Source organism: Pomacea canaliculata, linkage group LG3, assembly GCF_003073045.1.
Source record: "Pomacea canaliculata isolate SZHN2017 linkage group LG3, ASM307304v1, whole genome shotgun sequence".
In the NCBI taxonomy this organism is placed as follows: Eukaryota; Metazoa; Mollusca; class Gastropoda; order Architaenioglossa; family Ampullariidae; genus Pomacea; species Pomacea canaliculata.
The window spans coordinates 1,886,720-1,903,119 of record NC_037592.1 but is presented as its reverse complement, the minus strand read 5'-3'; the positions used below and the strand labels follow the sequence as shown (position 1 = coordinate 1,903,119).

At 38.0% G+C, this 16,400-nt stretch overlaps 1 protein-coding gene across 2 annotated transcripts; it reads left to right on the top strand.

The window, feature by feature from the left end:
• The first annotated feature begins 25 nt into the window (after window positions 1-25).
• LOC112559899 (RUN domain-containing protein 1-like) lies at window positions 26-16,400 on the top strand. 2 transcript variants are annotated; one of them, XM_025231381.1, is made up of 16 exons: window positions 26-171; window positions 2,512-2,787; window positions 3,125-3,269; window positions 4,467-4,553; window positions 4,998-5,105; window positions 5,366-5,518; window positions 6,047-6,137; window positions 6,397-6,458; window positions 6,861-6,965; window positions 7,403-7,542; window positions 8,169-8,301; window positions 9,324-9,416; window positions 10,046-10,156; window positions 11,722-11,912; window positions 12,612-12,706; window positions 13,012-16,400. In XM_025231381.1, the coding sequence occupies exons 2-16, from the start codon at window positions 2,549-2,551 to the stop codon at window positions 13,116-13,118; spliced, it is 1,860 nt and encodes a 619-aa protein (XP_025087166.1). In that variant the 5' UTR covers window positions 26-171; window positions 2,512-2,548; the 3' UTR covers window positions 13,119-16,400. The 2 variants fall into 2 exon arrangements, with proteins under 2 accessions (XP_025087166.1, XP_025087167.1); XM_025231382.1 differs by having other exon boundaries at window positions 73-143.

The following is a 16,400-nucleotide window of genomic DNA, read 5'->3' as shown; positions in this document are numbered from 1 at the left end:
GTATTGTGAAAGCGCGAAAATAAAAGTTGGAAAATGCGAAACTATTCTAATAAAAAATGTCGCCATGCTGTAGCTCCATTTGCATCAGTTTGCGTGGGCATGCGTCCATGTACGTCGGAGTGACAAGCAGCGTCGTTCACAATGTAATCATTATTTTATACATAAGGAAACGTAAGTTGTTTTCAAATCGTTTTGTTGGTCAGTTAAGTATGTTTTATTTATACACATAGGCAAGCGTTTCTTAGCAATTTGTTTCCAAACATCTAACAGCAGGAATGTTGTAACAGCTGTTTATTATTAAAAACAACTTTTTACTTATGCTGCTATTAGACATGTGCATTTGTGACTTGATGCCTGCAAATTTCAAGAACTGTGGTTGTTTTCCAACGTTTAGTAAACTTACTAAATTTAATCCACTGTGGCTTATTTATGTGTGTGTGTGTGAGAAAGATCGATGCACACATAGCAAATAATAAACGTATGTGTCTATTTTGATCGATACAATTTTGTGAAAAATGGGAATCAAGTAAATATCAAAAGGCTTATATAAGATCCCATGAGAAATTTATAATTTGATAATATACTACGTTGTGAGGATAATTTGTAGTGGGAAGGGGACATGTTTAGTTTATTCCTTAATTGTTGCTCCTACGAGGAGCATAGGGCCGCAACAACACCTCGCCAGCTGCCCCCTTCAGTTAGGCCCATAGGGTTCCGATGTCCTTTGCCTCACTTTCTACTGTGGGGAGGGGACATGAAGATGCACAATTGGCCATTTTTTGGTAAAGGCAAAAATGTAATGAGTTCTTATCACAGTCTCATGCCTGAGCAGATCTTGAACCAGCAATAATACCAGCAATAATCTGCTCCATTGTAGAACACACCACCAAGCTATGGACCGCCTTCAGATCTAAATATCTTTATTATTTCTGGATGGGATTTTGTATAGGTAGTATATAAATTATTGGATGGAAACAGACCTCTTAGTCATAGAGACTGTTGTCAGCCTTCATTGTATTGATTTTGTTTGGTGACAGGTGCCAGATAAGACAGTTACCACATCAGTGTGACATTTTTAATTCCATGAATATTGGTTTCACTGTGGCACATGAAGATTGAACAATCCATTTGGCTCCAGTTATATGAATTCGAATGAAGCAGCATAAGCTAGGAAAAATGAATAAGCAAGTGAGAAATAAAGATCAGTACAGGATCAAGAGTAGGTGGAAATAGAATAAGAAAGAATCCACTAGTTACATTAGAGACACTTGGAAAAAAATGTTTTTTAGTGTTTTTCACTTATTCACAAAATAAAGGAGTGTCCATTGGGCAAAATAGAAAATCAAATTTGCTCTTTACTTTTTTTTCTTTGTGTGCTTGATCTGAAAAGTCTTTGAAAACAAGTGCTCTTATGTCTGTTTTTATGGCAATTTCAGTACAAACTATCTTTTTATACTGCAGGTGAAAGAGTTAATAGGTAGATTTTTGTCAATGCAGCATTTGTGAAAATGTCAGTGCTTGTGCACCTTAATGTCCAATATCTTTGCCAGCAGCTGGTGAACAGCTGAAAAAACAAATTAAGATGGCTCTTAAATATAGTTATATGCAGGATGATTCTGAACTCATTTGTGCAACTGTACAAAGCATCAGCTGCACATCACAGCATATTTCACCTCTACATTAGTACATATGGTAGTGATAGCTTTCCAACAACAATGCCTCAGAGTCACACAGTCAGGATGGTAGATGCAATATATCATTATCTGGCACCAATATGTCGGATTAGGATCTCTCTATAGCCTTAATGTTTAAGACCGTGTGGTATCACCGTACCAGTCACTATATATGCATCGTAATATTCGGATAGAAGAGCAAGATATTTTGTGATCATTAACATTTTTTCCCCTTCTCCCATCCTCATCATTTGAAGGATATTTTTGTTAACTTAAACCTTTTTGGTTGTAGAGCAGTTTCTTAAGTTTTCTGAAAAAAAATTGTACAGGGTTAGGGTTAGGGTTAGTAATGTGCACAGAGTTTTACCGATCATTAGAAAATAGTACAAGGTTGGGCACTTAAAAATTGCCCTCCTCCTATAATACTGTGACAGTAAGAATGACAGAGGCAAGCTACTTTAAGTGGCCTACCCTGTATCTTGCACAGAGTTTTACAAATCAGCTGAAAAAAATGTTTGCACGCCATTAGTCTGTTAAAACAGAATTATAGAATGTCGTGAACTCTACAATGAAATCTGAGCACTATAATTCAGAATTGTTTGACTTATGTGCCTTGTTTTTCTGTGCCATCATATTCACTTAGAGCTTAGGGCAGATATGCTTAAAATAAATTTTTTTTAGCTATTTAGCTATGCAAGACTGAACAGGTACAAGTTTATATTTTTGTGATTTATCTGTTGGCAAAAAAATGTCATGTTTAAACAGATGATATACTTGTGTTGTAGCATGTGGAAGAGCCTCTGTAGTTTTGGAATTGAGCTGTGATTTTTTTTTTCAGGATTGCAAACTTGGAAGTTTGAACCTGTCTAATAATCATGGAGGAAGTCCCAATCAAACACTCTTTAGAGACAACAGAATTTCCTCCTTTAAAAGTTGAAGTTGTGCAGAATCCACACCCAGCCCATGTCCACAGTCATGATTTAGCACTAGATAATGCAGACGTCACCAGTGTGGACTATGACAGCTTTGATGAACAGGAGTATGAACGACCAACAGAACGCTGGGCTCCCCTCGGAGCAGCAGTAAGCCCTACACCTTCTCATTCTGAACCCAAGTAAGTTCAGATAATGAAGAAATTCCATGCTATGGCTACATACAACAGTACGGCAGCAGTAATTTTTGCTTTATTTCCATATTTTCAATCAGTTTGACTTGACAATTTGTGATGATCTAAAGCTCCCAAGAATGTAATATGAAATGACATGTCTGTTGCCAGAGTTGCAAATGTCATCAAACTTCTTGGTTTCATTCATCATCTTTCTGTTTAAAATAGGCAAATACACATTCTCCTCTATATTTTAAAAGTGGGTTGGTAGATTTTTCTTTGAAGCACCATACAGAATGAAAGATTGTTTTAAATAGATGCTGTGGCTTTATGGATTTGTTTGCAGTCCTTATAGTGATCATGAACGTCTCCGGCACCTAGAAGAAGAACAGGAGCAGTTGAACTCATCTCTTCTGGCTCTCACAACCCACTTTGCACAGGTCCAGTTCCGACTGAAACAGATTGTTAGTGCTGAGACATCAGATCGTGAGGTTAGTTTCAGAGGTTTTGATTTTCATTCTTTGTTGACTCTTCTTAGATTAGATAACACTTCAGAGTACACATAACAGCAAGTTGGGCTTAAAAGTTAGGGACTGATTTTCTGAATCAATTCTGCACAAAGTGTCAGATTTCAAACAAACCATTTATATTTGCTTTTAAAACACAGCTGTGAGCTGGTTCTTAGAGACCTCAGTGTTTCAGTACTTTTTCACAAAGGAAAAATAGGTGACCATAATTAATAACAAAGCAGGTACCATCTGACAAGATAAATATCCTAGGTCATGCAAGTCTTCTCCAGCTTTCACTCCTCATGGGTTTATAATGCCAGTGTTTTGAATTTATGAGACAAAAGAAGCCCTTGTCCCAGAAGGGCTTGGTGACAACAAAACATTACAGACTCCTGGTACTGCCCCATATCTATTTCTGATGTGATTTAATTAAATGATTGTTTTGCAAACTAAAATTTTTAACAGAAATTATTCAGAAGACCAGTCTCTATCCTTTAAGTCAGGGATGCCCAACCTACGGCCCGCGGGCCATATGCGGCCCGCGACGTGGTGCCATCCGGCCCACGAAACTTCTGCCCACAGTGCAGGAAATCGGCATGTTAGTAATTAAAAAAAAGACCTAAAAAAACGAAAAAAAGGGAAGAAGTATTTATCCCTATGTAGGGGCGTCTCTCAATCTTTTTTTCGATGGACGAACATTTCTATTCAGTGCTCCGACTTGGTGTCTTTACGATGCAGCCGGACATTCACAGGTTGGTTTCGGGTAAACAACTTCAAATACCGCACTAATTACTACATAATTAATGTAAGTACAACTTGTTTCTAATAAAAATGGTATCTGCTCTATTTTTTTTTTTCTTTTTTTGTATTTTTGCGGTGAAGCAGTCCGTGACACGCGTGTAGGAAATGTATATGGCCCCCAGGCCAAAAAAGGTTGGGCATCACTGCTTTAAGTCATACTTGCTATTTCACTTGCCATTCCCTTTAAGACACTGAAAGCAGTCATGTTACATGACAGAAAGTTCCCTCTCCTGATGTCCTGATTTCTTTTTATGTCATTTTGTTTGTCATCTATACCTGAACAATAATGAGCTATTTTAGAAGTTTACTGTTCCTGTGCAAGAAGCAGTGTCACACATACCTGAGCAAAGTCATGTTATTGCATTTAACTTCTTTCAGGCCCTGTTAAAAGAACTGGAGGAGTTTGCCTTCAAAGGGATTCCAGATATAAGGGGATGTCCAAAACAAGAAGTTCTCCAAGAAATGGTCAGAAGGTTTTCCTAACAACAAAAAAATGTTTTGTTTCTTAATGGTAAATGTTAGGAAAGAGACAATAAATGCTGAATAGTTATGAGATTTGTGTCATGACACAACTGTGGAAAGCAGTTACCTGTTGTCTAGGTTTCTGATTAAGCTAATAAGCTGGAGTGGATATGGGGCTATTGCATTTGGCATTTTTTTTCCCCCCAAAACAAGAATAAAAGAATCAGCAGCACTGGATATCATAATGCCTTTAAAAGCTTCTTTATCAGATTATCTTCTTTATCAACTAATTGCTGAGCCAGTACTTCTGTTCTGTATTTGTTGAAGACTTGCCTATTTCAGAAGAATTTTATTTCACAAGGACCTACTAAAACGATCAAGGACCTTGGGTGTTTGACAGAAAATAGTACACATGTAGTGAAACATTTCTTATTTATGGATGTCCAGAGTGACAAAGAACATGAAGAAAAGTTGACAGAGCAGCGAGAAAAGCAGCGACATCTGATTGCACAGCTGAAGTCACAGCTTGAAGACCTTGAGACTTATGCCTATGAGGTAAGCATTCTGTTCCTTTATTCAGCAGGTGAATGTTTTTAACATTGTATGCTAGCTCTTCATAATATGATTCAGGTGATTTGTTTACAAGTTTTAACAATTTCTGCATGCTTGTAAGCATCATGGGATTGTTAAAAATGTTCACCCTGACTAGATATTTACAAAATGTAGATGTCTGCATTTAACCACAATGTCTGGACATTTAAAATTGATGCTATTGTCTAGATGAAAGTGTTCATAATATCTGGGTGTTTGCACAGACAGGAAGTGCAGAACTGCCCACAAGCCAAGTGATGGAGAAGCAGCGAGTTGTTCTGGAGGAGCTACGACATAAGCTTGACCTTGACCTGGAGAATTTTGACAAGCTGAGCATTGATGAGTTGCGTGAAATAGTAGACCGCGCTGTCGGATCTGTGAGTTTGCACTTTAAAGTACACATTCATGTCTACTTTAAAATGGCTACACATGTATGTACTCAAGAAAATAATGCCATGCGATACAAATAGTAATACAAATAATTTTTTTTCAATATTTTACATATTCATCAGTTTTTTAAAATCATCCACCACCATTCTCCATCTATGTGCTGTTTATCTAGTTATCTGATATAGCAGGCAAAATCCTAATGGGTTCTGATTGATCTGGCTGTTTTAATCAACACTAGTATAGTAAAGGCTCACTGGTGGTTAAGTGCATAGCTTATGGGGTCACGGCTGAGTAAGCCCACCTGTGACTGCAGCTGTTGTAACGCCCAAAGATTATCTACCTTGACACACTAATAAATGTGATCACATTAGCAAGCAGATATATTCCTGTAGCTTGCCCATAGCATCACAAGACTACTAGATGTTCTGCATTGGGATAGAAAAAGCTTGTGTAAAGAACTTATATTTTGGAACTATTCAGTGGATAATAAACTGTCTTTTATCTGCATGTCTCAGATTGTGAACCCAGCCAAAGTGAAAGAGAAACTAGTGGACCAGCTAAAAACTCAGATTACAGACCTTGAACGATTCATTGAGTTTTTGCAAGGTGAGTTTCCTGGTGGCTTGTGTCAGGTGTTTCACAGTCACATAATGTGAGTTACACATAGGCAGTTATTTAAATAACATAAAGTGAACCAGGATGAAGTCTACTCCGCAACAGCATCTAAAGCCTTTATGAACGAATATTGTGATAATGGCAGTGATAAAGATGATGGTCAGTTCATATTTTGTCAACAGATTGCAGCTGATATTGCTTTGATTTGTTTATTTTCTTTTTGTTTTTTGTTTTTGCTTTTTTTTTTAAGGGGAGGCAAGCAGTCCAGGTCCTCTAGGTAAACAGCGATGTACTTGCCCAGTTCACCTGAAGGTTTGTGATGCTAATTGTATTGTACATTCTTATGTGACAACTGGCTAGCACTGCATGCATTTGTTTTTAATGCTTAGTCATTTCTGGCATCAGGGTTAAAGGTTTTGGTTAACAGTTATATGTTGCAGGCTGAAATCAATCAGAAACAGCATGACTTGCTTTTAGCAGAAATTTTGGTTTAACATTGTTGGCATAGTAACCATTTCAGATTTTCTTTAATGCATTGATTTGGATTTCTGGTTTCAAATGTTTACTTTCAGACCATAGAGTTTGGTGTGTTGCAATGTCAGTCATTTAAAATTTCACCCCTGTCAAACACAAATTTAGTGAAGGTTGTTTTAATGTGTGGTGACATGAAGTATATAAAATAGCAAAACAAAAAAACAAAAAACTGACTTGCAGGCAACACATGATGACTCAGATGGTGGAGACTGTTGTGGGTCAACAAAGGCACGCTCTTTTCAAAGAAATTCAGGCAGAGAGCCTTCCAAGAAACCTGGCAGTACGGTATGTTGGGTGTGTCCTCTAAGTTAGAGAGCTTAGTTAATATTGGCAGTTGGTACTGCGAAGATGTTATACAACATGTGGCCTTCACTGTACTTCGCAGGCCACACTGGTATATCCAAGAGACTGCAAAAACGAGGTAGCTGACCCATGTCCTTGCTGCATTGAGTTGGGAGAAAAACTGGATTTGAATGCTCACTAGTGTGACGGGTGGGATTGGGAGGGGGAGGGCTGAACTGCGAGTCCTACTGTTCTGTGGTAATTTGACGGAAACAGGTTTGGACAGTTGGATTTGAGGTAGCTCAAGGGTGATCTCCACTTAGTTATGTCATCTGGTAAGTACGAAGAAGAAAGAAATTTTACCACTAAAAATGGTAATTTTTAAGAGCTCATCAGTTTGTCTGAGCTGGTCATGCTGACAAGGTCACTATTCTTTCCAGGGCAAGGAGACAGCATCAGCAAAGCTGATACACAAAACACTGACTGTTCTGCAAATATACATCATGAGTCAGCTGGGCTGTGGCAGCCGTGAATTCAAGCGTAATCTGCTGAAAAAAACAGCCAAAGGAAATCATTGGGGGTAAGTTTATTTTTCTCCCTCATTTTTGTTTTCACATAAATTTCTTATTATGCTTTTTATAACACTGCAGCAGTAATAATAGTAATAGTGATAGTCATGATGATGAGAAAGGCCTTAGGAAAATGATGGAAAAACTTAAGGAGTAAAGGATTATACATAATATGTTAACTGATTTTTCGATAAACCCCCCCCCGTCCCTTCCCCCCTAAGGTGGCCGGTGACAAACACAGTGAAGGTTGGCTGTCCTGGGTTCAGCTTTCGTTTCGGGCACGCTGTTCTATTTCTGCATGTGGTATCTGTTTACAGGGATGGCTGCATCGCTGTGATATAGCCTTAGCTGCTGGCTTGGCGTAAAACACCAATTCCTTCCCCCTAACCCCTCAAAAAAAAAAAAAAAAGAAACTAAAAGATTTTTTAATGTTAGTTGATAACAGATGGCCATTATCACTGAAGAAAAAGCAGTGCTCTTTGTCTGTATGTGATGTGCATGTTTGTGCATGAATGTTTATGTAACACATAAAAGTATTCTGACTCCATTTTGGAAATGAAAAATGAAATAAATAGAATATTTAAGAGGTTGGTCCTGGGCCTGATAGTGAGTTAAGGTTTTGGCTGATTTACAACAGAGATCTGCGAGCTAAGCTTGAGCTTGCCATCACACATACCCTGGAGATAGCCCAGAAGCAGCAGCAGGAACGACAGCAGTGGCAGCAACAGCACAGCGATGATAGTGATGACTACACCAGTGACACAGATGAGGTGTGTGACTTTGCAGTTAGTTCACTGGCATCCTCTCCTTTATCAAAAGTGGGTGTGCTTTGAGAAGACATTTTACATACTTGAGTTCATTTGGGATGTTCATAGAAAAAGGCTGTCAAAGCGTACAGGAGCTAAGCAGTTTCTTCATTACCAAAATAATATGTTGAGTTTTAAAGAGCGGCTCTATATCCTTGGGGTTGGTGGAATCATCATTGGAGCAGGTCACTGGTTCTAGATCAGTAAGTGGACATTTTTTGCCAATCCAGCATTGTTGTTCTTGAGCAACTTGTCATGGAAGACACAAGGTACAGAAGAAGACAGTTTCCAGATTTTGTGCCTTTAGTGGGGTGAACCATTAGTGTTCACTGCCTGAACCATTAGTGTTCACTGCCTTGATGGTAGGTAGTGGGATTTTTATTTTTTTCATTTCAGGTTTGAGAAATCGTATTTTGAAATGGAATCTCGTGGAAGATCAGATTCTTTAGAGCCTGTGTGTAGGAAAAAGTTTAGAAGAATGGGATATACACCTTGGGTCAAAACATTTATTATAACAAGATTTTTTTACAAGTTTTATTAAGATGACTTAAACAAGTCAAAGTCAAAGTTTTTTCTTTCCTTTTTTTTTTTTTTTTGGTGGGGGGAATTGTTGGGTAGTTACACATAAACATGGAGAAGAGACAAAACAGCTGCTCTCCTTATCTGCAGACTGTCCCAAGTTCTGAAAAGTTTTTTCACCCAGCTGAGCTAAGCCTTTCAAGTCTCAATTCTTGAAGAATGGAGAGCAGCTGCAGTAGACCTGTGCTGGGATAGGAATATTAAAAGATTTGATTTGAGAAAGACAGAAGATTAGAATATTTGATTTGAGAGAGACAGAAGATTAGAATATTTGAGGGGCAAGGGACATAAAAAACATTTGACTGGAGAGGGACATGAGCTAGAATACTGCATGAAAAGTTTGCATTATATGGAAAGTAACTAAACAATTTTTTGTTGTTCACATGTACATACTTTTTGCACTTTAGTCTGAACAGCAGAGCAGCCCAGCACTGACCCAGTGTATACGGAAGGAGCTTGCCATTGGTATACGGGACCTCATGCAGCATGGTCTGATGGAGGTGAGTTCTTTCGTTGGTCCTCAAGGAAGAGTCTGAACAAGGATGGGTGCCAGATTAACATTCCAGTGCCATCTTGTCAAGAGTTGCAGGGGACCAACAATATTAACATACCACGGAATGAACCATTTACCCATGCATCTTTTAAGTGGTTGTACAGGAACTTTGTTGTTTTTAATCCTCAAGTCCTCAGGGTGGGAATTTCATGCCCTACATTTTGTGCCTAGTAGCTTTACACATCAAAGTTTTGTGAATGATAAATGGCAGTTTCATAGTAGATGTTGATGATTTTATTTTGTTTTTGTGAAACATGGACTCAACAGTCAGTGCTGTTGATGTTCTAGCATCCCTGTTAGAGATCATCTTATTTGACTGTTAATTTTAATTTTCAGGTTTTTGTTACATTTTTTAATAAAAGGGATAAAAGAAAAAAAAAACTATAAAGAAGAGGAAACATGGTAGGTAGTGACTGAAAACTATGATTTTTAGTCACATATTGGATGGCATGTGACCTACACATGCTCAAAACTAAAATACGATGTTTAAAAAAGTCAGAGTGTAGAGGAAAAACTAGTGAGAGGTAAACTATTTTGAACCGAGAATGCTGACTTGTTAGGTTTGTGTCCTGAAAGGTTAACCAGAACACAAGTCTTGTGCCATTTGGGTGCCTTCCCTCACGATCTGCACATGCTGTGCGCATGATGCATGCATGGGATCTGCTGGTCAAGTTTTATGAAATGAAGGTAATTGATTTTTTTCTTCTTTTTCCATTATGGCACCTTGAGGGTCATCTCTTCCTTGGTTTATCTTCTTTGAGATGATTGAATTTCATTGCTCTTTATGGCATTAAATTTTTAGTAAAAGCCTGTGTGTGTCTGTGCGCACATGCACATACATGTATATATATAATTGATCTTCCATTTAGATAGCAAACAACACACTTGGTGTTGTGTGTACATCATACAGGCTTTACCACTTTTGTTTCCTTCAAAACTGAGCAGTCCGGTGGCGCAACGGTTAGCGTCTGTCACCAATACAGTGAAGGCTGGCTGCCCAGAGTTCATTTCTCGTCTTCGGGCATGCTGTTCTTTCTCTGCAGGTGGCATCTGTTTACAGGGCTGGCTGCCTGGCCGTAATATAGCCTCAGCTGCTGGCACGGAGTAAAACACCAATCCCCCCCTCCTTCAGAACTGTTCGTCTTGGCTATTATGCCTAAAATTATTAATTAAAACAAGGACCACTTTTTTCTGTTACTGATAAACAACAATAATGGCATCAGCACAAACACCAGAGCAAAGGGTAAGGAGCTAGCCAATACTTGGGGTCAGTTATCTGAGAATAGCACAGACAACAACAGGACTTATCAAATTAAAGCATGTCTGAAATGACAGCACATCTCTTTCCACTTCAAAATGAGGCTATTGGGTTCCCTACTGCATCCATCTTCCTGTATGCATGTTGGATTTGGACTCTAACAACAGACTTCCAGAATAGTAATAAGTCTTAGGATCCTTTGTAAGCATTCAAAGCCCACATCACCAATGAGGAGGTACAGAAAAGAATTATGGGAAGAGTAGAGGTAGAAAGAAACTGGAAACTGGCTTTTTATTTTGCATATGCCAGAGAAAGGTAGAGAGAAGATAGCAAGAGTTAGTAATATTGTGTGGCGATTGTTTCTGCTGATGAATGACTAATATTTATGTAACCAACATGTCAGCGTCTGATGGGTACGTGGGGTGGGCTAGTCGTACCAGAGACAACACAAGATGGTATTCTCAGCTAAAGTTTCTTTATTCAGTTTTCTTGGCGGCTGGCCGGCTTCCTCTCTCTCTTTCCAATCTCCACCGGTCCGCCACTGTCCGCCCCGCTACTTATTTGCCTACCCTCGACATTCTAGAATCAAGATCCCTCCATCCCCTGCCCCCCTCGCCCTGTCTGGTCATTGTTTCGCCCTGTCTGGTCATTGTTTCACCCCAAGTTCTCAGGTGGGTGTAACAATAGACCAGCGGCCGCGGGCGGGCAGTTCAGGGTCGGCTACCATGAACTCAGACAGCGTGGGAAAGGACCAGTGGTCGTGGGTGGACAGTTCAAGGTTGACTACCTACGGACGCAGCCAGCGTGGGAAAGGGGCAGCGTCGCTCGACGCCGACCTTACAACAAACAATTACATAGTACACTTCGAGAGTGCTACATTTATAAGAACTTAAATACTTTCCAGTCCTTTTTTTATACAAAGTCATAAAGCCAAAGCTATTAGTTTTCATAAAAGAATCACTGATCTATCAACAATTATCACCTTTGTCTACAGCATGGGCGAGAGTACAACGAGTCACCAGCACGCATGCTGTCACAATCATTCCATTTAGACATGGTTGGGGGCAAGCCTATCACTGCCAAACAGACATTGCTGGGCGCCATCGACACTGTGATGAAGTCACATGGCCCCCACAAGCGGACTCCAGACTCGCACTTTAAGGCATTTATTTGCCTAGCCCTCAAGTAAGAATTAAGTTACATTTTGTGTTTTCAATTAGCATTGTCTTAAGCAATGACCTAGTTTAAGAAAAGCACATCAGCTACAGAAAGTATGTGGCTTAATGGCAGGTGTAGATTGAGAGAGTAGAGATGATCTTTTCATTTAGATATCTTTGGCTGGAGATCTGTTTATTCATTTTAAAAAAACCCAGAAAATTTTGATTTTTGAAACAGTACAAAAAGATGTGTCTCTGTCAGGAAACTTTCTTTGCAGGCTCAGTTGTAGAATTGTTAATACAAAAAAAAAAACTTGTTCTAAATTATCTATGTAAGAAGTATTTCCCTTTGAAGTAAGACTGCCAAGAAGCTAAGACTTTGAAGAGAATGCCATTTCTTAATACTTACTTGATAATGTGAATCATGGTGCTTTTTTGGATTATTTAACATAATACTTGTAGCTGGCTGAATCAAATTTATTCTGTCTGAAGTCATAGTATCGTGAATCCATGAACTCTTACATTCTGTGGGAAAGAAAAATTATTTTATGCTTGTTGTGAAATCTTTAGTCTGAGAAAAAAATAGCTTTTAAAGAACTGAGAATATTTTTGTTGCTTTCAAGCCTTCACTCTCAAAACAATAAATAAGAACATTTCAGCCAGCAGAGACGAGTAGTATTGATTCATCATCATGAGTAGGTAACTGAGTGCTGACTCTTGATTGCAGTGAGCGAAAGCTGGTGACCTGGCTACGACTCTTGCTCAGAACACAAACGCTGATTGATCTTTACTTCCTAGACTGGAGCTATGTAGCTCGCACAGGTGAAGTCCATGGCATAGCCATGATATGGTGACACATTCTGTAGATAACCCTAAAAATGTCAGTCCAAAAGAAGCATATTGTGAGGACATACTACTAGTTTACTTGTGCTTAGTACATTGTGAAACACTTCTACTTCTTATTCTTTTACGCCCCCAGTGGAGCATAAGGCCGCAACTACAGTTGTGAAAAATTAGCTCCATTATTCTAGTGTTATACTTATAATAAGAAGGGAAAGGAAAGAAAGAACTTAGAAAGAACATTTCTGGTAATAGTTTGTCTTCTAACCTCACTGTTTTGTGAACAGGGTTTGAGGATGCTCTGCAGTCCTTAGAAAAACTTCTGGTTATTGACTTCCGCTTACCTGTGGACCTGGCTGTGCGACCATTCAGCAACATCCGCGATGCTTTTTGATCTACAAACTAGCAAGGCTATGTGCTTGGTGTGGTCTTGTAGCATATCTCCATGTCAAAGAGTGAGGTCTGTGCATTTGATAGTCTCTTGAGTGCTGCTCACGTCCCTCTGGCCATAAATAAATTTGCTGATGCAGAAAACAACATATTTGATGATTCAGTGGAGGGAAAATGATGCAGCAGACCTGGAATTGAATGAATCTTAACAGACTCATTATTTTCTACTAAATGTTAGAAGTCTAATGGCAGAGGATTGAGCAAGTATTTCAGAGCTGAAGTTTTTGTGTTGAAACTTCCTAGTGAGACCTAATGTCTGTGTCAATATAAATAATATTAAGGTAAAACAATGTTTAAAAAAAATTCCTCATGGTCATACAGTTTTGGAATTTGTTACCATATTTTAGGCAGCTGTGCTATATATTGTAGAACATATTTCTGTGAGAACAATATGAAGGCGTTTACCTAAATTAAGCTAAATTTATATCTGCAGACTATCGAGAAACATTTATATATGAACTGGTATTTTCAGCTAGTTTTAAACTTGTCTTAAATAGAGGTTGTTCCAGATGTTCCTTTTTAAAAAGAAATTCATTGTTCGTGAAACTATGAGAGAAATTTATTGTTACGGTAACTGAGAGAAAGGGTATTTAACCTAGACTAGTGTTGTGCAGGTCAGGAACGGAGTTTTAAATTTGCATATCAAATACACTGTCTAATGACAGTGACATATGTTAGGAACTTTCCTAAAAGGATTTCACAGATGAAAATGAAATGACGACCCTTATAAACCTTTATTATGACTGGGTGTGCATACACACATAAGTGTATGTGTGTTGGAGCTGGGGATGAGTGTTTAGGGACAAAAGACTTGCTCATGTGGTCTATAACTAAGCATGCTCAAAATCATTTATGTTGACCAGTGCCATTAAGTTAACTAAAGACTAAGGCATCTTGTTCATGTTACTTTATGAGTATTTTATGATAAATAGTTGCTGGCAGGCACACCAAAACTGAATGCCATTTATGCCAGGATTGACTCTGGTGTGAACTATGTATACAGGTACCTTCTTGTTGGAACTGAAAATCTTGTTGTCACTGATGAGGGACTAGTGGAGATGCACTTGTTGTTAAATGTGTGTTCTTGTTGCCTTTTTTTCTCTCCTTCCTTACCCCCATAGGAATATGTTATTTCAAATTCAAATATAAAATTTATGACAGACTTTATCACTCATTTAAGAAATCCTATAGAGCATGAGATTTGCGATATTGTACTGAAAGTGTTTCTAAAGATTTGGAAATGATGATGAGGTTGCCTTTATGCAACATACATTTTATTGTACAGTGGTGTTCACTGGTGTTGTGGGTCTGTTATTATTAAGCCCTTGCCAGATTCATGCACATGTTATGCATTCCAAAGCGGTCTTTGTCTGATCAGGAGTGGTTTGGCTTGTTGTTCTGTGACAGTCCATTGACTGTACATGTATCTGAAGATGTTAGCTAGTTAGAAATGATCTAGGCTTATGTAACTACTCACAGTAAACTGACTAACATACATATTTTGTTCTTTTAACTTGCTGGCAACTTAAAGCCTAATTTCATGTTTGAGTTGGGATAGCCTTCAAAAAGAAAAGTGGATACTGATTTACTTCTTATGTTTTAATGCATACTGCATTTCATTTTGCCATGAGAAGGCTATGCTAGGGGTCATTTTTGTTTTTTAGTTATATTTCATGCCTTAGGTTTTTTAAATATGAAAGTTACGAACTTGTGACAGTTCACAATACTTTGCATAATTTTTGTTTTAGATTGGCAGTTGGTCTTGGGTTTTCAAACATTGTCTCCAGGGCATGTAACTTTGGACTGACAGACTATAGGTCCAGATATTTTGGAGGACGCAGGGTTGGGGCTTCAACTTAAGATTTCTGTTTTTCTCTTTTTCTCACACAGAATTCAAATACTCTTTTTCCATAAGTAGGCTAAATAGAGGTTTTAATATACCTTAGGTTTTCCAAATTGCCATTAGGGGATAGAAGTGGATTCAGGAGTCTTACCATTCCATAGTCATCTTCTGTATCTGTGAGCAAGAGAAACATTGTTGTAATTCTGGAAAATTATAAAAGAAACTTTTTTTTTTCAAGTATGAAATAGCAATGAACTGGACATGTATGTATATTGAAAACTTTATTTATAGATGGCATGATGGTAGTCTGCGTTCAAGGTTTTTTGACATAGTGCATTTGTGCAAGGATATCTGTGTTTAGTGCATGTTTTGAAAGATCATGAATTGATATGCAGTATATTGTGCAGTGGAAATATTTAGTAAATCCTTTTTTCTGTATGTATTTTTGTGTGTGTGCACATGCATGCACATATGGAGTCTGTGTACATGTTGCATCTAGCTACATGGGATTGGCAGTTTTGGGGTTCAGCCTGAATGTTTTCTTTGAAGTTTTCATTTAGATTTCTTTCTGTGTAGTTATGTTGGTTTATGATGCTGAAATATCAGAAGTCTCCAAAAAAATTATCAACCCCGAAGACTTGTACTGTTGCTTGTGGTTGCCATAATAAGTATAAGATGTATTAAAGAGATTTTTTTTCATGATTTTATCTTTTGTTTTCTAAGATACCAGATTTTTGTTAGCACAATATTTTATTTGTGCATTATACCTTATCATAATGTTTGCTTTTGAAATACATGGCAAAATCACCAATTAATGTCATAAAATCATTAAAATGTTCCAGTTTGTGCAATATTTCCATGTGATATGCCAAGTGCAAGGTGAGATAGGACCAATATACATACTCCACTATGTGCTGTGCTGATGTATAAATCCCACTAGACCATGACACTTCTAAGATCTGACTCAATACAGTATTTGTAAAAGCTTTTAAGAATTTATTTTTGTCTTGTTGTTTCAGGTAATACAAGTATGCTGCTTTCTTTTGCGAGGTTTCTGGGTAGCTTCATACTTTGTTCATTTCTGTCATGATTTCTTGTAACCATGTATAGTATTTTGACTAAATTTTGTTCATGCCTGACAAAAACTGTGCATGTGGATCATGAATTTATTTTAAAATTCTTTCTTTATCTCAGTTCTCAAAAAATTTCAAGCATTCCTTGCCATCTTTACACTCTACACTCGCCTTATCAGCTGGTGTTTAGTAGGAAGACATATATCAAATACGTATTGTTTCTGAGGTCTTTTTATGTTCATTTTGACAGTGTCCTTGATGCTCTTTTGTTGTTCATGAATCAGAATAAAATGCATTTATTAAGCATAAA

Coding starts and splice junctions, on each gene's coding strand:
- LOC112559899 (XM_025231381.1), top strand. CDS start 2,549: ATGGAGGAAGTCCCAATCAAACACTCTTTAGAGACAACAGAATTTCCT. Junction 5,519..6,046: donor TAGACCGCGCTGTCGGATCT/GTGAGTTTGCAC, acceptor TGCATGTCTCAG/ATTGTGAACCCAGCCAAAGT. Junction 6,966..7,402: donor CCAAGAAACCTGGCAGTACG/GTATGTTGGGTG, acceptor TATTCTTTCCAG/GGCAAGGAGACAGCATCAGC.